General features: G+C 42.5%; 1 protein-coding gene across 4 annotated transcripts; it reads left to right on the top strand.

Moving 5' to 3' along the window:
* Positions 1 to 1,863: 1,863 nt before the first annotated feature.
* On the top strand, positions 1,864 to 19,216 carry UPF3A (UPF3A regulator of nonsense mediated mRNA decay). Of its 4 annotated transcripts, XR_013993211.1 has the most exons (11): positions 1,871 to 2,120; positions 3,365 to 3,471; positions 5,361 to 5,467; positions 7,560 to 7,658; positions 7,783 to 7,893; positions 10,401 to 10,524; positions 11,680 to 11,735; positions 11,826 to 11,984; positions 13,133 to 13,293; positions 15,320 to 15,614; positions 17,994 to 19,216. XR_013993211.1 is itself a non-coding variant. In XM_081046251.1 (10 exons), the coding sequence occupies exons 1-10, from the start codon at positions 1,917 to 1,919 to the stop codon at positions 18,144 to 18,146; spliced, it is 1,440 nt and encodes a 479-aa protein (XP_080902377.1). In that variant the 5' UTR covers positions 1,864 to 1,916; the 3' UTR covers positions 18,147 to 19,216. The 4 variants fall into 4 exon arrangements, 3 of the variants coding, with proteins under 3 accessions (XP_080902377.1, XP_080902376.1, XP_080902378.1); XM_081046251.1 differs by lacking the exon at positions 10,401 to 10,524 and having other exon boundaries at positions 1,864 to 2,120; positions 11,826 to 11,972; XM_081046250.1 differs by lacking the exon at positions 10,401 to 10,524 and having other exon boundaries at positions 1,864 to 2,120.
* The last annotated feature ends 2,519 nt before the right edge of the window (positions 19,217 to 21,735 follow it).

Below are 21,735 nucleotides of genomic sequence, written 5' to 3'. Positions count from 1 at the left end.
ATTTCTTCTTGAGTCAGTTTTGGTAATTTGTATGTATCTGGGAGTTTGTCCATTTTATTCAGGTTATTCAATTTGTTGCTGTATAGTTGTTCATACTATCCTGTTATAATCCTTTTTATTTCTCTAAAGTCAGTAACAATTTCCTTTCTATGATTTTAGTAATTTGAGTCTCTTTTACTTTTCTTAGTCAATCTGGCTAAAGGTTTGTCAAGTTTGTATACCTTTTCAAAGAACCAACGTTTGATTTTGTTGACTTTCTCTGTTATTTTTCTAGTCTCTATTTCATTTCCACTCTAATCTTTATTATTTCCTTCCTTCTGCTACCTTTGGGTTAAGTTTGGTGTTATTTTTCCAGCTCCTATAAGGTATGCAGTTAGATTATTGAATTAAGATTTGTTTTTTTAACATAGGCCTTTACAGCTGTAAATTTCTTTCTGAGCACTGTTTTTGCTTCAACCTGTAAGTTTTGGTATGTTGTGTTTTCATTTTCATTTGTCGTAAAGTATTTTCTAATTTTTCTCATGATTTTGTACCCATTGGCCGTTTGAGTGTGTTGTTTAATTTCCACATATTTGTGAGTTTTCCAGTTTCCCTTCTATTATTAATTTCCAGTTTCATTCCATTGTGGTTGGAAAGGATACTTGGTGTGATTTCAATCTTTCTAAGTGTATTAAGACTTATCTTGTGGCCTAATTTGTGCTCCATCCTGCAGAAAGTGCCCTATTTGCTTGGGAAGTATATTCTGCTTTTGTTGGGTGGAGTGACTCCCTTAATTTCTTAATGCCTCACTCCATTTTCTGGTTTCTTTTTTGATTTCTACTTGAAATTCTTGGGATAAAGGTGCTGTGAATAAACTATGGCCAACATGCATAAAGAAAAGTGAGAAAGTTTGAAATATAGCATTTAAAAACGAAAAACTTCCATATATGTTATTCTAACCAAGTGTCACTGCCTGCATGTTTGTAAAAGAAAAGTATACAAATGTGAGTGAATCTGGCTTGGTTGCTGTCCCATTAATTGAGAGCCCCAAAAAGCTGAGTAAAAGTCGTATTGGAAAACCTTCTGAAGGCCCTGTTTTTTGGGTGCCGTGGGTCTATTAGTTACTCTAATCCAGCCTGTAACGCCATCCAGAAGAAGGTAGTCAGCGTTGACATCTGAGCGCCTAAAGACAGCTGAAGTGAACCTTCCATGCTGGCCAATTTCTGCTCTCAATTCTGGTACATTTAATTTTATTCCGAATAGCAAAGCCATGTACCCATTTGTGCTGTTTGTCAATTGGTTGATTTTTCTTGAGTACAATTACTATTGTGTTGAAATTTTCAGACTCCTTTGGCAAAGAATAACTGTAAATAGTTTGTGAAGCGCGTGAATGTAATTCTCAGGAATGTTTGGCTGAAGGACCAGCTCTCCTCCGTGGGAAACAGATCAGCCCTTCAGTTTTATTAAAGACTCCTGCCGGAGCCAAACGTCCTCTGGTGCTGAATTTCCCGCTGACCTCCAAGGCCTTGGAACCCTCGTCCGACCCAAGACCCTACGAAGTCCGGGCTGCAGGAGAGTGCGGGCAGTCTCGACATCTCAACCACCCACACCGCTGCTTCGGTTGACCACACAACAGAGCGCTGGTCGGAGGTGGGGTCCAGGGGCACCCCGTGTGCCCGGACACCAGACTCCAGGCTTGGGATCCGGGGCCAGTCCGACAGCCCCTGCTTCCCGGGTGTCTCCAACCCCGTGAGAGGGGCGGGCTCGGAGGTCGCGGGCCAGAACCGGACGTGGGTAACAGGGACCGTGGCAGGGGGAGGGAGGGGCGGGCGGCATCGGAACCAGGGGTGGGGGTGGCAGTGGGGGCGGCGGCATTCCAGTTCTCGCGAAGTTTAGGCCTGGGCGGGAGGCGGCGGCGACTCCGCGGCGGGTGCGGAATGCGCTCGGAAAGGGAGTGTGCCGGGGGCCCCGGCGCGGCCGTTGCTGCGCGGGGCCAGAGCTGGAGGGAGAAGCCGTCGGCTGCGGAAGTGCAGTTCCGCCGAGAGTCGCCGCGGCGGGAGCCCGCGTCGCCGCTGGCTTTGTCCTCCAGCTGCGGGAGCAGCACAGGCAAAGCTCGCGAGAAGAGGACGGTCCTGAGCAAGGTGGGTGTGGGACAAGCAGCGGGGGCGGGGTGAGGACGGGCGAGGCCAGCACGCTTCGCGCACGGAGGAACGTGCTTCGCAGGACGGAGCGGAGCGGAACGGGTTGTGCGCGAAACCCCGGAGGAGCGGAGTTGCCTCCTAGGCGGGAGCGGGGCGGGCCGAGAGGTGCAGGCCAACCTCGCTGGCGAAGGAGGGATGTCGGCGAGCTGAGGCGGGACGACGACGGGGTGGTACGAGCAAACGTCTGGAGAGGTGATTGGTCCAGACGAGAGGTGGAGGCGGGGCGAGTGGAAGTGCAGGGAGGTGATCAGGAGAGAGAGTGGAGGCCGAGGGGTGGAGTGGCAGTGGAGGGGGGGAGGCCAAGGGTGGTGCGTTCCGTGGGTGGGAGGGTGGCGTCCAGAGCTGGGCTGGTGGGCGGGGGCGGGGCGGGGCCGCCTGCGGGGGGATCAGCACCGCGGACAGCGGCCGGCCCGCGCTGCCCGAGCGACTCTTACCGCCGGACGCAGGAGTGCTCGGCTCCCTCGGAAACGTTAGTTCTTTAGGGATTGGGAAGGAAGAAAAGTCTTCTCAGCATGAGGAGCTGAGACACTGGGCTCACCAGCGAGGGGCAGTAGCTGTCCACAGTGCTTTGGACCGCGGCCTGAGGGGGCACGAAAGCGGAGCGGCGCCTCGCCAAAGGTCCTTTCCAGTAGAGTGAAGCCAAGAGAGGGAGCCTGGAAGGCTTGGTGGCGCGGTGGGAGAGGCCCCGCGATGTGGACACTGTGGACCCGAGGCGAAAGGTGTCCAGTGCAGGCGGAGTTCCTCTTGGCAGAACCAGCAAATACACCGTTGGTTTGCTGCTGTTGGTAACAAAAATTCCAACATACATACATTCCCTGCGTGGATCACGCCTTCTACTGTGGGTTATCATGCAGAGAGAATGCAGGAGCTGCTATTTTTCACTGGGGGCACAGACAGTACGTGTCACGTGAAGTGTTGTTTGGTAGTCATGACATGATTGCATGAAAAAGAACTGTTATGCTCAACCTTTTCTGACCTCACTGATCCCTTTTCAATTATTCAACTCCCATTAACCTTTTGACAGCCGTGTTGTCCATATATGTGTTCCTTAACTGTTCCTAAAATGTGTGCTTTTGAAGGTTTATATTTCCCTCTGAGCATACACATAGATCACCAACCATTGAAATAATTGAAGGTTAATACAGTAAGAGTGAAACAAAACCCAGCCAGCCTTCTTTCCCCAGGTGGTGATCCGGCGCCTTCCTCCCAGCCTCACCAAAGAGCAGCTGGAAGAGCAGCTACACCCGCTGCCTGCACACGATTACTTTGAGTTCTTTACTGCAGATCTCAGGTGAGCAGCTGTTTACCAACATTAAGAAGCTGACAGGGTCGGACGGGTGGCACAGTTGGTTAGAGCGCGAGCTCTAGGCAATGGGGCTGCCGGTTCAATTCCCACATGAGCCAGCGAGCTGTGCCCTCCTCAACTAGAATGAAGTCAATGAGCTGCTGCCCAGCTCCTGGGTGACCAGATGGCTCAGTTGGTTGGAACGCTGGCTCTCAACCACAAGGTTGCTGGTTCGACTCCCGCAAGGGATGGTGGGCTGTGCCCCCTGCAACGAACAGTGGCAACTGGACCTGGAGCTGAGCTGCGTCCTTCACAACTAAGATTGAAAAGGACACCAACTTGACTTTGAAAAGTCCTGGAAGTACATACTGTTCCCCAATAAAGTCCGGTTTCCCTTCCCCAATAATAAACCTGAGAGGCAGACGTTGTCACTTGCTGGCAAATTATTACAGATAATAGAAGCCATCTCCACTTCCATCTTATTTCCCACATGTACCCAGAAATTAGTGCAGACCTTTATTTCTGCAGGTTATTTCTAAGTAGGCAGATCATTAAATACCTGTAAAATAAATTTAAAATATGCCTCCACTAGCACCACCATAGTCTAAAAAGAAACACATACCGTTAACAACATACTATTTCCTTATTGTATTTTGCACATCATAAAACTTATTTCATAAAGCTTTTTAAAGTAAATTGTATAGAGGTATAAAAAAAAGTGAATATAATGGATATATAACTCATGAATTTTCACAAATGAACATGCCCATGTAACTTAACACCAGATAAAGAAAGAGAATATTCCAGACCCTAGAAGCCCCTTGTATTCCTTACCATCACTAATACCCAGACCCCACACCGCCCCTCTCAAGTTGTATCTTTTTAAATTCCCTTTTACAGCTTTGTAGTTAGATGACTGACAAAACTTCTTGCTTCCAAATCTCTCTTCATTAACAGAGAGAGCCAACCTCAGGTTAGACCTTCAACAGGTGACAGTTCATCAGTGATTTAGTGATTTTCACTACGTTTGTATCATTCTTTATTATCATTATAATTCTTTTTATCTTCAATATCATGAGTTCTCATTTATGGTAGCCAAATAAACTTTCCTTTTGAATAAATACATTTAAGTAAAAAATGTCAGTCTATTCAAAAAAAAAAATACCACTAACAGGTAAATACAGATGTGGTTAGAAAAACACACATAAAGATGATTTTCAAATGACTAAAGTTTAGGAAAACTGGTACAGTTAAAGGAGGACAGATGCTGGACTAACAGAGTGACTCAGATTGGATTCCTAGTCTCACCTTTTAACTAACTGCACTCCCTGCAGGTATCTAGTTTTTCTGAGCCTCAGTGTTCTCATCTGTGAAATGGGGTTGAAAGTTCCTGCCAGTGAAGGAAATTGGTAGGTCAGAGATACCAGAGAAAAGCTTAGTTCTGTAAACCCTGTAATATGTGCTACAGTAAATCATCCTAAAAAACTAAAACTGTTCTCTAAACGAGTAAAGACTATTTTACAATATAACATTTTCTTCTATGCATGAATCATAAGTAGGTTGTTTTGCAGCCATGATGAATGATTAGGCATGACCGTTGAAGAACTTTGCCTTTGGTTTTCAACCCAAGGACTAACTAGTATTTTAGCCCTGGCTCTGTGCAGTAGAGAAAGTGACCTAAACTGTCTCTCCTAAATCATTAGAGATCTCAGTTAATGTTTTGTTTGTTTGTTTTTGCTCAAGAATATCCAGATTGTTGTGATTTGTTGAAAGATGATTCTTTGGCATAAAGGTTTTATCTGAAGTAGTTTGTTATATCCAGACAAGGAAAAACATGGCAAAATTAAAGAAGCCTATTTTTCACTAACCATTTTCACTGTTATTTCTTATTTCAGTCTTTATCCTCATCTCTACTCAAGAGCATACATTAATTTTAGGAATCCTGATGACATCCTTCTTTTTAGAGATCGTTTTGATGGATATATCTTCATTGACAATAAAGGTTGGGTCAGCTTTTTTAAAACTCTGTTGTAATCTCTAAGTACATTAAGTTTTGCTGGAATGTTTGTGAGTTTTAATTATGAAGTTCTCAATCGAAAATAATTGCGTAAATTTAGATTGTTATTGTGATGGTGTGCTTATGTTAAAAATTAAAATTCTATAAACCAAAGAGTTCAGCAATTGTGTAATAGTGACAGCCTATTTATGTATTATCGTCACAAGTTTTTCACATAAATGAGCTTTCTGGATAAGTGACCTTTACTTTTTGATAACCCCACACTAAACTATTTTAGTCATGTTTGATAAAAATTTTCTAAAATTTGTTATTTACTTATATTAAACAGAGTTAGCTTCATAATTGTACCATGTCTGTCTGGTTTCATGGGGGAGGAGATTATAATGAAGAGCATCAGTTTTTGATCCTGTTGAACAGCATTTCCTGCTGAGACAGTGATATTTACCTCTACTCTAAATATTTCAAATTCTCTGTATTTTTGGGTTCTGCTTTTGATACATATTTTTTCTTTTTCCTCCTTACCCCCTTTTCTTCTGCCTCCCCCTTCCACTCCGGTTCAAGCTCTTGTTTCTCAGTTTAGTTGTGTAGGACAGCTCCCTGTGAACCGGCGACCTTGGCATTCGGAGCATGGCACTCCAACCACCTGAGCCACCAGGCCGGCCCTCTTTTTCCTCCTTTTTTGTCAGACTGTCAACTGTTGTGTTCTCTGCTATAAAATCTGTATACTTGTAATAGCATATTATTTTCTATACACCCCTCTACAACCAAACTTCCTACTCTACCCCACACCCACTACTGATGTGTTTCCTTTCCCTCCACTGAGGGGTCACAAAATAAAAAAGATGGTTAAAAGAGTGACTCGGCTGAGGCCAAGAGATTTTTCCTGTGAGTCAAAGCAAGTTTAATGCTTGAAATATTTGACATTTGTGTTGAATACTCTTTCAGTAATTCATTAAAGTGCCTTTTTTCTTTCTTTTTAAAAATTGTGTTATAATACATGTAACAGAATTCACCATCTATATTTTTAAGTGTACAACTCAATTGTTTTAAGTATATTTACGTTGTACAACCAATCTCCAGAACTCTTTTCTTCTTGCAAAACTGAAACCCTGTACTCATTACACAACTCTCCATTTCACCGGCTCCCCAGACCCTGCAACCACCTTTCTACTTTCTGTTTCTATGAATTTGGCTACTCTAGGTAGCCTCGTAGAAGTGTAATCATACAATATGTGTGTCTTTTTGTGACTGGCTTATTTGATTTAGCATAAAGTCCTCAAGGTGTATTATTATTATTCTAGCATTATTCTGTTATTATCCTCAAGGTGTATTATTACTATTATTCCAGATAAATGAGAGTTACAATATCATAGGCACCTGGTTATTCCTGACAAGACTAAAAGTGATTATTCAGTGGGTTTGATATGGAAGTAGAGTGTTTCATTTGTTGGTAAACATATAGCAGCTGTCTTGGTGGATATTACTGTGTGTATATTCCCCCCACATAACTACAAAATGAATTTCTAGTGACTTTTATTTTAAACTTTCTTATTTGAGGCAAATCTTACCTGAATATTATGTATACTCTTTGAAACCCCCTCTTTTAGCCAAGTGTCTCTTCTAAGGAAAGTATTTCTTTGATCTCATATAACAGATCGATAATTGAATTCATCTTTTAAAATTTTAACATTTTATGTGGGACTAAAAATCCTATTTATAGGTATTTTATGATAAACTTTTTGGAGGGGAGATCAGGTTTATTGAGGTATAGGTTACATATGGTAGAATTTACCATTCTAAGGTATATAATTTCATGAATTTTGAACATACTCTGTCATAATTACCACTACAACAGAAGGAATTGTCTTATTTAATAAACAATTGCTCCTCCTTTGTTGAAATCATGATTTTGACATGCTAAGGTTGCAGTGGCTTGAAAGTATAATGAAATTATTGTTTAAATAGTAACATCATCATTGTTATGCTCACTCCTTAAGTATGCCAGATCATATTTTGTTTTCCAAAATAAATATAGTAGAATTTCAGAATGGTTTTTGGAATTTGTTTCCTGTTATAGGCCTAGAATACCCTGCAGTGGTAGAGTTGGCTCCATTCCAGAAGATAGCCAAAAGGAAGCTAAAGAAAAAAGATGCCAAAACAGGAAGCATTGAAGATGGTGAGTCCTTTCTCAAAGGCTGGATTATGGAACTACTGAATTAAATATACTGATCAATTATGAGTTCTCTCCCATATATGGGGAAGAATGTATGTATTTTCTTTTTTTCTTTTTAAATTTACAGATCTAGAATATAAGAAGTTTTTAGAAACGTACTGTGTGGAGGAAGAGAAAACTAGTGCCAATCCCGAAACTCTTCTGGGAGACATAGAGGCAAAGACAAGAGAACTTATTGGTGTGTTTTGCTCATTTCTTCTCTTTATTAAGATATGTATTTATAGAGTATGTATTTATTTCCTCTTTTCATGATTATCATAAAAAATTGGCACTTGTGACAGGCTTGGTAGAAATGTAGACTATTTCTTAGTTTTGAGAAGAGGATGGCAAGATGGCGGCTTGGGAAAACATTCTGAGCGTCTGTTGATGGAGCTCACCTGAGTTATCAGTGAATTCGTTTGTTTCAAAGCTATGGTGAATGAACAGTAGAGAAGATAGTTGAGTGCTCTGTGCCTGGCTGCATCGGGAAGGAGCGTTATGTCTCAAAGTTGAAGTTCATCATCTTTGCAAAGAGCAGTCACAGAAATCAGATGCTGGGCTTAGGTAGAAGATCATCTTGCTGCTGCTATTCAAAAAAAATAACAAGCCTCCCGAGCAAGCCAACGAGTAGATAAACTCAGCCAGATCATACAACCTAGTTGGAAACAGGCCATTACCCGCAAATGGTGTATTTTAGAAATGGTTATCTCCTAGGAGCAGTCCCCCAAAAGTCAAGAGTAGACATGAGAGACCTTTTTCTGTCATCAGACACTTGATTCTAGCTCCGAAACATACCTGTAGTGTCTCCTTTCCTGTCTGACTCCATGGGTGCCAGGCCTCCCACCATGGCCCCGTCTATGCTCACCCGTGAAGAATTGCAGAACAGACATTACAGTGTTCATAATTCATCTTCTTATTTGTCCATCTCCCTCTACATAAACTCTCTTCTCATTTTGTCTCCCTACTCCCCATCAGAACTGTATTTTTGTCTTTGTAGTCCCAGCACATAGTACATTGCTTGGACAAGTTTAGGTATTTAGTAAATGTTTGTTGAGTAAATTAATAAGAAAGTCAACATTATTGAAATAGTCTTCATTTGTCTAATAATGAAGTTTTTCTTTTATAATAATGGATTTAACATGTTGGGCAAAGGACTTTTAATCACTACAGTAAATACTTATTAAGATGCGCTTAGGACGCATTTGCTCATTTTTATTCATCGCATGTTGACTGGGTACCAGCTCTGATCCTGGGCCTGGGGACAGAACATGAATAGGACGCACGAGGCCTCTGCCTCAGGTACCTGCCTTTCTAGTGGGGCTGCCTGTGGTAAACACACGCAGAAATCATCGAGCTTCAAGCCAGAGCATTTCCATATGTGATAAGTGCCACAAAGGTCGTAAAATGGATGATGGGATAGTGAGTAAGGCCCGTATTTGAGCTGAGACCAGCTGTGCTAAGGTTGGAAATAGAGGGAACTTCCAAAGGCAGGGGCTAGAAGCTGGCGCTTTGGGCCTGTAGGAGCAGGTTGCATACTTGTATGGTTGGCACATGGTGGACAAGATGCAGGCAGGTGGGCACATCACGCTGGGCTGGTGGATAAGAGGTTTGGATTTTATTTGTGTGACACCAGGAAACCATTGAGGGAGTGACATGGCCTGATTTATTTCCCCCATCACTCTGATTGCTCCATATATGATGGATTGTGGATACTGAGAGGAGAACCTGGGCCTCTGGTTAGGAGGCTCTGGCTATAGTCCAGGGAAGCTGCTTGAATGAGGCCGCAGAATCAGCATATATTTTGGAGGGAGAACTGACAGGACTGAATAATGGATTGGATGTGGGAGGTAAGGACACAGAAAGAATCAAGGCCTCCAGGAGTTTGGCTTGAGGAGATCGGTTGGTTATGGCATCGTTACTGACATGGGGAGAAACAGTATTATAGGCAAATGGAGTTTTCACTGTCAAACATGTTAAATTTAAGAAGAGGTAAAAGAAACAGCAAGTTACAAATTATATACAGAACTTGCCTTCCTCCCCGGTCCCATTTCGTTTCCACTTTGTTTTAAATGCCCTTATAGAGGATAGCTCAGGAGAGTGGCAGGATCTTTCACTTTGGGCAGTTTTGAGACATCCTCTTATGGGTCAGACACACACGTTGCAGCAGATTCCAGCCGTCCTCCTGCAGAGGAGGGACCAGTCTGGCCCATTTCCTGATGCACAGTAGATGTATCTTAATTATTTACTGAATGAAATAAATGTGACTTATTATCCACTAGCCCAGGACTAGGCTACAGAGCTTTGTTTCTGTGATTCCTGTTTCTGCCCATTTAGATTTGCTTAATCAGGCAACTCATGGCGAATTGTCTTTCTTTTCTTAGATTTTGGCTTTCAATGGATTCTTATGATCAAGGGTAATCAAGCAGGGTTAAATGGAAATATTAATTCACTCTGAAGCTACGGGTTAGTGCAGTGGCATATCAGGTTCTTTAGCGCAGATAGACCTCCCAGCTCTGAATCCTGCCAACTATGTGGCCTCATCCCGAGCCTCCGTTTCCCTGTTTCCTCATGCATTGTTTTGACAGTGCTTAGTGTGCAATGGCTCTCTGCACGTGGTAAGAGTTGCACTGTTGCTTAAATTAGTATTATATCATACGGTCATGTATCCTCTATATAATAAAAACGCACTTTTTCTGGTTTGTAAAGCTCTTTCTTATACAGGGTCTCATTTTTCCTTCATATCGATATTTTGGGGGAAACAAGGCAGGTGTTTTTTGGGAGAGGAGGGAAGGCAGCTGGGTGTTCGGTGTCAACTGCTTCACCCACCAAGGTAGGTCTCGCCCTCTCCTTTGCAGAACCTCCACAGTACAAAGCAGAGTTCTCACTCATTGTGACTTGCCTGTTACAAAGGGAATTATCTGTGCTAATCCTACGCTAGAGTTGGTTAATGAGTCATCCAGTAAGAGAGTGGGCCCTTCTTGGCTGTTGTACCTGTGACGAAACCTGGGCAGCTGCGCCGTGTCAGCTCTTCACCGTGGCCGGGAACCTTGGGCAAAGCTCCCGTGGTGGATGTCATTTGATACATGATGTTGGGGTCCTCAGTTCCAAGTTAGGAAACCCTAATTTGAGAGCCAGGGGCTCTGTTACAATTTCTGATTCATTCCTGATCCTCAGAATTCCAGAAGTGACGTGTGGGCCTTCACAGGTACATCCGGGGATTCTCCTTCCTCCATTGAATCTGAGGTCGCGTTGACCTTGGAATAGACCCAGACCACATTTCCCCTTCCCACCCAGGACCTCAACCCGCGCCATGGGCCTCTCGGAGCTTGTCCCTCGGGCAGACAGCACCTGGAGGCCTGCTGCACCTTTTGGCACCCCACGTCCAGGTCAGGCCAGACAGGTCAGGGCATGAGAGTTAGGGTTTGCAGAGACCTTCATTCCTGGGTACTTGGTGCTTTGTAGATCGATAGTGCCACATGGAGTCGTTTTTTAAACTTTTACACCTGGTTATTCAGATTTATAGAGTATATATAGTAAGAAATTATTGGAATCTGCATTGCTTAAAGCCACTGTCTGGAGAGCAGAAAAGGAAAAACATTACAGAATATGTGTTGAATCAATGTGAATATACAAAATGTAATGATTTAAAATATCTACAAAAATATGAAAATATTCATAACATTTGGGAAGTTTTATGTATTGTGCTCATTTTTACTTTTATACCATCTTTGTGAGTAATGTATAAGACTCCCTTAAGAAGCAAAAATTAAATGCCTACAGGGTGTAAAACTGTTAGTACCTCTAAATTACTTGACTTTATTGTGAGAAGAAGACCCACACACATAAAATGTATGCTCATATAAAGGTAAAAATGATAATGTTCTTCCCCTAATTATTTTAAAGGTTATATTGAAAACAAGTATTTAAAATAAAAGAAAAATCTTATTTTCAAGTTAAATACTGCCTTACAATTTTTGTGTTTTAGCTAGAAGAACCACACCTCTTTTGGAATACATTAAAAATAGAAAATTAGAAAAGCAGGTAGGTCTGACCTTTTTCCTGATGAATATCCTTCCTGTTTCCACCACATCTATGCAGAGAATTTATACACATACTTTCCTACCTATTTAGAGAATTCGAGAAGAGAAGCGAGAAGAGCGAAGGAGGAGGGAGTTGGAAAAGAAACGTTTACGGGAAGAAGAAAAAAGGAAGAGAAGAGAAGAAGAAAAATGTAAGAGAAAAGAAGCAGACAAACAAAAGAAAACCTCTGAGAAAGAAGTAAGGATTAAGGTAATTTATAGGAGACTTTTCAGTGTCAGGACTGAATTGAATTGTAGGTCACCAGCCTGTGTTGAGCTAGGGGAGTGGTGTTGGAGGAGACACCACACACATGGTTTCAGAAGTATTATGAGTAAGAACAGTTCATAGTTGCATGAATTATCTGTTGGATGGATGGATGGAGACACATACTATTGCACTTCCCTATGGTTTGCATTTATTATAAGCATATGTTACTCTTACAATTTTGTAAAAAAGATTGATAGTTATGTGAAATGAAATGTTTAAATTCACAGATCCCAAATAGGCAGAATAAGAACATATACTCTGGTAATATAATACATACTTTTGATGAGAAGCAACTTTTAGTCTTTTGTCTTACATCATATGTGTTTCTTAAATGAACTCATTTCTTCCAGATATGTCTGTTTATAATTTTGCTGTATTGCAATTTAAAATGTGTTTACTTTTGTGAGAACAAAATTCTCAGAAGTAGAGCTTCGTTTATGTTCTATAAACTGACTCTACCTGTGGTACTTAAATTGAGTAAGCTATATAGGGAACTGGGAGGCCGGGCCAAATAAAAGGCATGACAAATTACATGTGTCATAGAAACCTGCTAAGTCTGTTTCAAGAAGGAGAATAACAAGTCTTTTTAAAACTCTAAATCTGTTCCAAAATTCATCAATATAAAGCAGCCTTTTAAAAATTGGCTTTTTTCCTTTTACAAAAGTAATACGTGTTCACTAAAAAAACCACTAGAACCTGTATATGAAAGAAGATCATTTCAATTTTGCCACCTAAAAATAATCATTTCCATAGTGTTGCAAGCCTTCCAGACATTTTTCTGTGTGTGTGTATCAATGTAGAAATAGAAATCAGAGCATTCTTTTTGTAACACTCCTTTATTTGTTAATACAAGCATCGATTCATCCCATTAACTATTCTAAATCATTTTTCTTAAGTACAAAGTCTTTAATTGACTGAATGTTGCCCTAGGTATTTAACCAAAAACCTGTTCATTAGACTTTTATCTTACATTTCTTTTGCTGTTCAAACATTTGGGCTCAATATTGATATATATTTTTAATTATTTATTAAACAACCTCTTTTATAGTATCCTCTTGAAGTGATATTTTATTAACATTGTAATTTCTCAGCTTCTTAAGAAACCAGAAAAAGGAGAGGAAGCAGCCACTGAGAAGCCGAAAGAACGAGGAGAGGAGATTGACACTGGAGCTGGACAACGGGAAGCCTGTGCTAGCTGTGCCATCGTGAAGGCCAGGCCCTGGGAGAGCAGGCTGGAGGAGCGCAGGGAAAAGTGAGCCCCACACTTTTGTTTCTTTGACCACATTAAGTGTCACTGGATTGTCATCAAGTCATAGTCATATGTCCTTTGTCAGCACGAGTGCTTGTATTTCATAATATTCTTGGAATTCTTGAATGCTTGTCCACGTTTTTGTCTCTCTGTGGTCCTGCTGGGAACTTGTTAAACCCATGCAGTCTGCAGCCTCAAGTCTGTGTTGGAACCAGGGGGAAATATAGCCTTCTTTTATTTCCCTGACTATGGCTTCTCCTGGCCTCTTCCTTTGGATTCCTGTTATTACCCTTGAGGTTTTCATGATCTTCCCAGTCTCTTTTCCTTCATGATTTTTATTGGTTTATAATTTTGCTCTGTGTTTTGAGATATCTTGCCCATTTGATCTTGCAGACCTCCTTCAATTTGTCTATAGAATTGTCAATTTGAGAACCCAGTCTTGTAGATGCTGAAAGTTTTTGTGCTACAGATACAGTATTCTAAGTGCTGTCACTCCTTTGTTGGAGTTGTCACCCCTCTGGTCCCACTATGGAATTTTTAAAACTTTTTTATTTATTTAAGTGTGTTTTTCCAGGACCTATCAACTCTAAGTCAAGTAGTTGTTCCAATCTAGTTGTGGAGGGCGCAGCTCACAGTGGCCCATGTGGGGATTGAACAGGCAACCTTGTTAAGAGCACTGCGCTCTAACCAACTGAGCTAACTAGCCACCCCCCACTGTGGAATTTGACCCACAGCTATGGATCCCGGTGTTCCACTAGCCCTGCCTCTCTCTCTTTGGGGGGTCCTTAGACACAGAGGTCTTTGCCTGCTCATGACGTGAGCTCATGGAAGGAGCTTAGGCAGGGCTTCTCTGGGAATGGTATGGACACAGCAGTCCCTGCGCAGGGTCCAGAGAGAGACCAGCCAGACGCTTGTCAGGAGGGAGCCCCACCCTCCCGTCCTGCCCCTGCCCATGTCCACAGGGTTTGGTCATCTTCCCATAGTCAGTGGGGCCACATGCAGCTAGGCTTCTTGTCCCCCTGACCCAGGGCTCCTGCCCATGCACTGCATCTGGACACCCTCAGAGCTTCCTGGAGCCCAGGCTGCTCTGCTCACAAGGAGGATGGCTTGGAGGATTCGACTCAAAAGGGAAGATGGCAAGATCATGGGATTAGGCTGCTACTTGCCCAGGATCACGTGAATCTGAATGACTTCTTACTGCCTTTCTTCTACACACGGTTATGTTAAAAAGTGTTTGTTTTTCTCTTTTTGGCAGTTCTGGTTGATTGGTTTGTTTATAAAATTATGCATGATTATCAAGTCGGTGATCTGTTAGCACTGTGGTTTATGTTACAGGTATTATTATTATTATTGCTGCTGATACAGCAGTGCCTTTGTTGTGTTTCTGGCACCAATTCATGCTATGCTTACAAATCTTTTATCCCTACCAGTCCTGCTGCTTCTGTGTATGGGGAGCTACAGATGGTGTGTGAGGACTTTTGCCTGCGGTTTGGGGAAGGAAAGACTTTAAGAACCAAATGAGCTTAACTCTCACTTATTTATTTACTATGCACTTAATAGTTTGACGTATGCGTAAATATTATTAAATTTCAGTTAATTTTAGCTATGCTTGGAGCAAAAACTAAGCTGTCAGTATCAGTTCTGTGTCATGATGAATGTGCATATGGGCAACTGGGATAGTCACTTGTCCCCTTGTCATCTGATCTACTTTATCTGTCAAAGGGGTGATTATATTTACTTTGGAGGGTTACAGAGGATTAGAAAATATGTATATGTGGTACCTTAGCATAGCACCTAATACATATGTGTTATTCAAGTATAATGATACATATTGTTAGTACTATTTATTTATATTTTCAACTTTTTTTATTGAATGCCTGTGGTGTGCCCATCATGTGCAAACGTGGCATAAAGTGATGGGTGTATTTATATATTCTCTGCCTTTTCTGGAGCTTACAATCTGGAGTGGAAGACAGGTAATTGACAAGCGGTTTACATAAAGTTACTGATAATTTGTATTAAATCACAGGTCACAGAATGACAGTGATAAAGAGCAAAAGGATACGGAGAGAAAATTGCGAGAAAAAGAACTTGAAACACAAAGATACCATGTGGATGACAGCAGAAAGCTTAGAGCTCACTATGAGTCTGACAAACTTTCAAGAAGAAACGAAGAGCCGAAATGGGGGAAAGGATTCACCCCCGACAGAGGGAAGACAGGGAACCAGGACAGTGGCATCCCTGTGGAAGCAGCAGAGAGACCAGGGAGAGAGCAGAAGAGTGAAGATGACCTGGCACCCAAAAAAGAGCGCGTGGGAAACAAGGTTCTTTTATTCATTTAGGATAATCCCTCATTTGTCCGTCTGTACTAAAAGTAAAAACTGTACTTCTGCAGGCTTATGACTGCTTTTCCAAACAGAAATTCTTTTATTTAACCAAAAAAGGAAAATCTACACCTGTGTCTGAGGTCCCGGATCTCACACTCTGACAGTGAGAAGCCTGTCCTCCTCACTGGGTCCTGCTTTGGCTTAGGAAGTGGGCTGCCCTAAGAGTCTGCATTTGCTAGAGCAGTTATTCTTGTCTACTTAGTGGGCACCAAGTGCTGAATGTCAAATCCAAAGATAGAACCAGCCATCATCTTTTCTCAGAGAATCAAGTAGTTTTCACCAGGCAAAAAAAAAAAAAAAAAAGCAAAAAAAAGCTTTAACTTAGTATAAAACTAGCACATTCATGCCATTTGCTTGAGAATACATAATGGTATATTATCAGATTTACCCCTAAGACAGTAAGGAAAATATTAATGACATTTCATGGAGCTTTCTTTTCCATTATGAACAACATCTGATTATTAATGGACCATCAAATGGCTCACGAACACCCATAAGTTAGATCTGCACAATCGACACAGGGCTGAGATTGTGCACTTAGACCAACAAAACAGCTTTGCTTTCCTAAGTTTGAGGTTAATTTGTATTCAGGTCACTTTGTCACAGAGAAGCACTATCAGTGGGATCATCTCCCTTCCTGGGCCAGGCCCCATGGTGGTGCCACCCCCAGAGCCTCGCCTCCAGGGGAGCGCAGGGGACTGGAGCTGCCTGGGTTGCAGGTCACGCCCACCTCCCCCCCTGTCCCTGACCGCCACTCTCTGTTCTCTGTCTCTATGACTTTGTCATTTCAGGAATGTTATACAAGTGGAAATAAGAGTAGGTAACCTTTTGAGGTTGGCTTTTTCACTCAGTGTGATTCCCTTCAGATCCATCTGCTTTCTTACGGTATCAGTGATACAGATTTTCTAAATGTTTCCAGTAAAGGCGAGGGGGAGCTCCAGAAAAGCCAGAACCTTCTAACTTCACCCTTGATTAATCACGTCTGTATCACAAAGGGTTTCTGTAGTACAGGTACATCAAGTACAACCATGGGTCTCATTGGTGGTGCTTGTTCCTATGAATCCATGTTTCTCAACTGCCTTTTTATTGAGCAGGAGTGAGTAATTTGGGTATTTGCACGGCTTTAGATGTGGGCACTCATGGTGACTCCTGTCAGTTAAATCTGTAGTGCTATAGTGGTGATAATGGGCTTTGTGAGTGATAACACCTTTCTTACCAGGCCTGGCAGGTTATGATGTTCTAGGAAGGCTGGGACCTGTCATCCCTGTCTGTACACACAATTACCCTGGTGAAAAGCAGAGCCACACTTGTTGGCTGGGAGAAGGTGGCCTGTGGGGCCTGCATCTCTGCCTACACAGGGGTTCAGATCCCTGGGGTCTGCCGAGCCCTTTCCCACTCTTGTCATTGACTGGGCTTGTATTAGGAAAAGAACATTCTGATAAGCACAGGTGGTTACGGTGGGGCTTCCACACACATCCCAGGAGTGGGTAAAGGTGAAATATCACTGTCCTTGCACTCTAGGTGGTGTGGAAAGGCTAAGGCTGCACGTCTGTCACACTCACAGGAGGAAGGAGTGCTGGGGCTGAGGCGGGGCTTCCTGCCTGGGCTGCACACTACTCTCCACTGAGCTGGTGGGAGGCGTTGCTCCTTCCCTCTCCTTGAGCACTGATTTCCCTGAGAGGAGGAGTGGTTCCCATTGGGATGATAGGTCCCAGCCTTCAGAATCATTCTGGCCTTCCCTGGCTTCACTGTCTTCATGCCCGGAAGCTATTTAATTGCATTTCGTATACTTTATTTAGTCTTTGTTTTTATCCCACCACCTCTAAGAGTTTATTAGATGATGGGTTAGTTAGTATTTTCTATACAGGAGACAGTTCAGAAATAATCCACACAGAAATTGCTTCTTGTGAATGCTAATAACTGTTTAGTTTAGCACTCTAAAAGCTAGCTCACTCTCAGGCGCCATGCCTCATTTTGTTTCAGACCTCAGGTTCACTGCATGGCAAGTTTGAGGGATTGAGATTTGTGTTTGACTTGTCGTCTCTCAAACTGGGAGGAGAATGCCATGACTGTACTGTTTCCAGAGAGTGTTCTAAGTTTGAGCAGTTAACGTATTAACTGTCTTTATTTTCATGGATTTTTTTTTTTTTTGCCTCAAAATGATTGGTTTTTGAGATAGTGCTGTGAAAAAAAGGCTGATTTTTAGCTGCAAGACTGATAGTCTTTAGATAATTGGGATCCTCAGGCCCTAGAAATAGAAGTGTTGCTCCTTCATTGCCAGCGTTGGAAGAGTAACCCACCCTTCTGTCACGGCAGGACCGGCCGGCCTTGCAGCTATACCAGCCAGGAGCTTGCATGAGAGCACGTGAACGTGCTGGGAGATCGTCTGAGGAGGGCCCTGATGGGAGGAGGGCTGCCACAGAAGATTCAACAGGGGCTGGAGCCAAGAAGAGTGAAGAGGCCGAGTGAGTCAACTGCATGCTGTGCTTGTGACAGGGGTGAGCTCCCATTCCTGACTCCGTGGATTAGAAAGAGCATTCCAGAAATACATAAACTAGCTTGGAATACAACTGGCAAGGTGAATTTACTCCCTACAAAGACATTAGAAACTAGAAATACAATCGTGGCATAGAAACGGTCTTTTAAAAATTTGAGCAGAGTTTTCTTAGATTTTACCATTTGTGGTGTAACCAGTGTATATCATTTAGCCAAAACAGAAAATGATCTCCTTCGGAAAGTAGAAAAGTGTGACCAAAACAGGGAAGAACTTGAGTATTGTGTCAGTATGAATTCTGAAGTCCTTTAAACATGTTGTAGGAATAACTTGCATTTTACATTTTACACATTCTATGGGAATCTGTATCATTGTGCTTCTTGTTGGTTTTATGTGAGCCATCGTTTCTGGGAAGTGAGCAGCTCTCATTCCATTATAACCTTTGTAATTCAGCAACTGTAATTCAGCGCCTTCTGTCATAAGATTGCAGGAAGTCTATGGTGTTGTAGTCCCTCTGATAGGAGCCTTAACACTGTGTAAAGCCCAACAGCTTTAATTATTGCTCTTTTAACAACTTGGCTACTGGTTTGGTGAAAATAGTTTCACAGTCTTTTGATGTATGTGCTCCATGATGGCTTAAGGATTACTGAGACAACATAAATAGCATGACTTTGGGACATGGATCATTTAGGTGCAGCATCTAGGGTTTTCCTTTTTGTAGTCTGAGGTAGTTTTCAAGTGACATGGAGCTTTCTGCAACTGCATTTGACAGTATTGTTTCCTTTTAGTCAAATTTTTAAATGTTATTCTTGGCACCGTGCTTTGAACCATTTATTAAATAAAAATTTTAGTAGTTGTGGATTTGAAGTCCAGTTATGGTACTTTTCCTACATAGAATTTTACACAATAAAATTTTGCTTTTTAAAATATAGCTTTAATTATCTGAATATTTTGTTGATTATATCTGTTCCTTATTCAATATGAAATGATTGTCGAAAAACTAAGAATTACTCACTTGTCATTAAAAACATCTGTGATTGCTGGACAGTTTTATGGCATTGCTGTGTTCTTGCTCTTGACTTCTGAGCTCCAAGATCCAAGACTTTGGTGGGGGAAGGGAGAGAAGGACTTGCTGTGGACTCAGCAAGGTCCTGTGATCCAGTGGTGCCAACCCTGACTGAGAAGGGCTAGATAGTGTGTATTTTACACTTTGCAGGCCATGTGGTCTCTTTTATACAATTTACACTGAATTGCTGTTATTATGAGAAAGCAGCCTTAGACAACATATAAATGAATGAGCAGGGCTGGTTCCAATAAAACTTTATTTATAAAAACAGGGAGCAGGCCATATTTGACCTGTAGATCATATTTGCTGACCCCTGCGTAGAGTATGAATCAGACTGGGTCTCCTGAATAGTGAACTGCTGTGGTCCTCGCTGCTTATTTTGGCTTTGGCCTTGAGATTTCCAGACCTGAAAGTCTGGGAAGTAGTAAATCTCATTTCTAAGGCCCATTTTAGTTCTGTTGGTTTGTTGGCTTACTTTTTTTGGGTGGTGGGGAGTGATCAAAGACGTGCAGGTCTTAGTTCGCATTTTCAAAATTTGTGGCTTAAAACAATGATTCTTATACATTTTGGTCTTAGGAACTCTTTACAATCTTAAAAATTATTGGCAACCCCAAGGAACTTTTGTTTATCAACTAGCTTATATCTATTGATATTATGGTATTCAGAAATGTTTAAAGCCCAAGAATACATAAACACATGTTCCATTTACTGGCAGAGTAATAACATCACTGAACATCAGGTAACCTCTGGAAAACTCAACTATACACCCATGAGAGGACCAGAGTGAGAGGTGAATAATGTCTTAGTCTTACTGTAAAAGTCGTTTTGCCATGGGAGGGACCAAGAGGGTGACAGGTAGGTTAAGTCCGAGACACACTCTTGCCATAAACCCCAACCCTGGTAACACACCATGCAATCAGAAAGGAACCCCCAGTTCCCACGTGTCCTTCAGGAGAAACCTAGAGTCCCTACACCTGTCATCCAACAGTTAAGGCTCCCACCTGAGGGATGGGCCCCCAAAACACCCAGCTCAGTAAGCCATTGGGGCTTGCATCATTGAGACCCACAGAGCTATTGCAAACACAGAAGCAGTAATGGGTGCCGTGATGTTGTTATCACCCCAGGGCTCTGTGCAGAGGGAGCAGACAAACATGTCCATCTCTCAGTATTTCCCTGGAAGAACTTTGATTGAATACAAGCTGCTGCCGGAGGGAGGCCGCTTCTAATTGGCACACATCTAGGTACTCACTGCAATCCTCCCTGGAGCCTGACGCAGCTGGTGGGCACTCTCCCTCTCTCCTCCCTCCAGCTTGCTTCAATGATAAAACCAAGTCTCCAGCATCTCTCTGGATGAAGCTTGTATGTTTTTCTGGTGCATCAGCTTTTGTAGCTGCTGCCTGAGGCACAGCCCTCGGAACACCTAGCTGTGACATACGACTGGGGGCTTGCATTCACAAGTCCCACAGGACAATAGCAAAGAAGCAGTTTTTTCACCGATGTGCACCAACGTGCTCTCTGTGGCTATCCCTCCAGGGCTCAGCGCAGACCAGAGCAAGCAAAAACCCTGATTTCTCAGGTCCTTCCTGCAAGGATTTGACCGCATACTCTCACAGTTTCTACCAGAGGTTCCAGCTTCTAATCAGTCTGCACGTGGAAGCTGACTGAGGTTGTAATATAACCCTATACTTACAGCCTGGTCGGTAGCCTAGCACAGGCTAACTTATATTTAGAATGCATAGCCTTAATTTAGAATTCATCTACAGGTTAACCTGTACACCGACTTAGATCACCCTAGATTTTACAAGGTTTGTGTAACCATATCCTGTAATTTGTTAAGAGTTTAACAGAAAGGCTGAGACTTAAGTAGTTAAACTTCCTTCCATACCCATGCCATCTCTGAAACTGATGATTGCCAGAGCTGTTTTTCAGGAACGGGCTCAGGATGTTTTGCAGAACTAGGGGTTGATTGGGCTGGAACCACTTCAGACTGGCCTAAGTGGCTTGGAGGACCTTCTAGTGACTTCCTCTTGAACTTTTCTCATTATACCCTCATTACAATACTAAAATCTCCCAGGGGTGGAGATTTTCTGCCATTTTTGAACATGTGATAGAAGTATAACCATGTTTTCAAACTGCTCATGTGCAGTCATGTTTCCACCTATACATGCAATGGCGAAATTCACCTTGATGTTTATGTATGATTTCCCGGAATGAAGACATATCTGATTCTTTGTTAGGGGATGCACTGCTTTGGGACTGAGCCCCAGTGTGTCTGTACTTGCTGGCTCATAGTAAAGTTCCTTTCCATAAAATCATCTCGGAGTTGTCTTTTGGCTGGCAGCAACTGAGTAATTGGACCTGGTTTGGTCTGATAACAGGATCCTCCCCTTTGGGACACTGACGGATCCTGGCACACCCTCAACTACTGGGAGCCACTAAGAACAAAGACAGGCTTGGACAATCACAAAGGTTTGAGAGACAACCAACTGTTTGGGCCA

This window comes from Rhinolophus hipposideros (assembly GCF_964194185.1).
Source record: "Rhinolophus hipposideros genome assembly, chromosome: 4".
NCBI classification, from domain to species: domain Eukaryota; kingdom Metazoa; phylum Chordata; class Mammalia; order Chiroptera; family Rhinolophidae; genus Rhinolophus; species Rhinolophus hipposideros.
This window is presented reverse-complemented; position numbering and strand designations above follow the sequence as displayed.

Coding starts and splice junctions, on each gene's coding strand:
- UPF3A (XM_081046250.1), top strand. CDS start 1,917: ATGCGCTCGGAAAGGGAGTGTGCCGGGGGCCCCGGCGCGGCCGTTGCT. Junction 2,121..3,364: donor AGAGGACGGTCCTGAGCAAG/GTGGGTGTGGGA, acceptor TTCTTTCCCCAG/GTGGTGATCCGGCGCCTTCC. Junction 13,294..15,319: donor CTGGAGGAGCGCAGGGAAAA/GTGAGCCCCACA, acceptor ATTAAATCACAG/GTCACAGAATGACAGTGATA.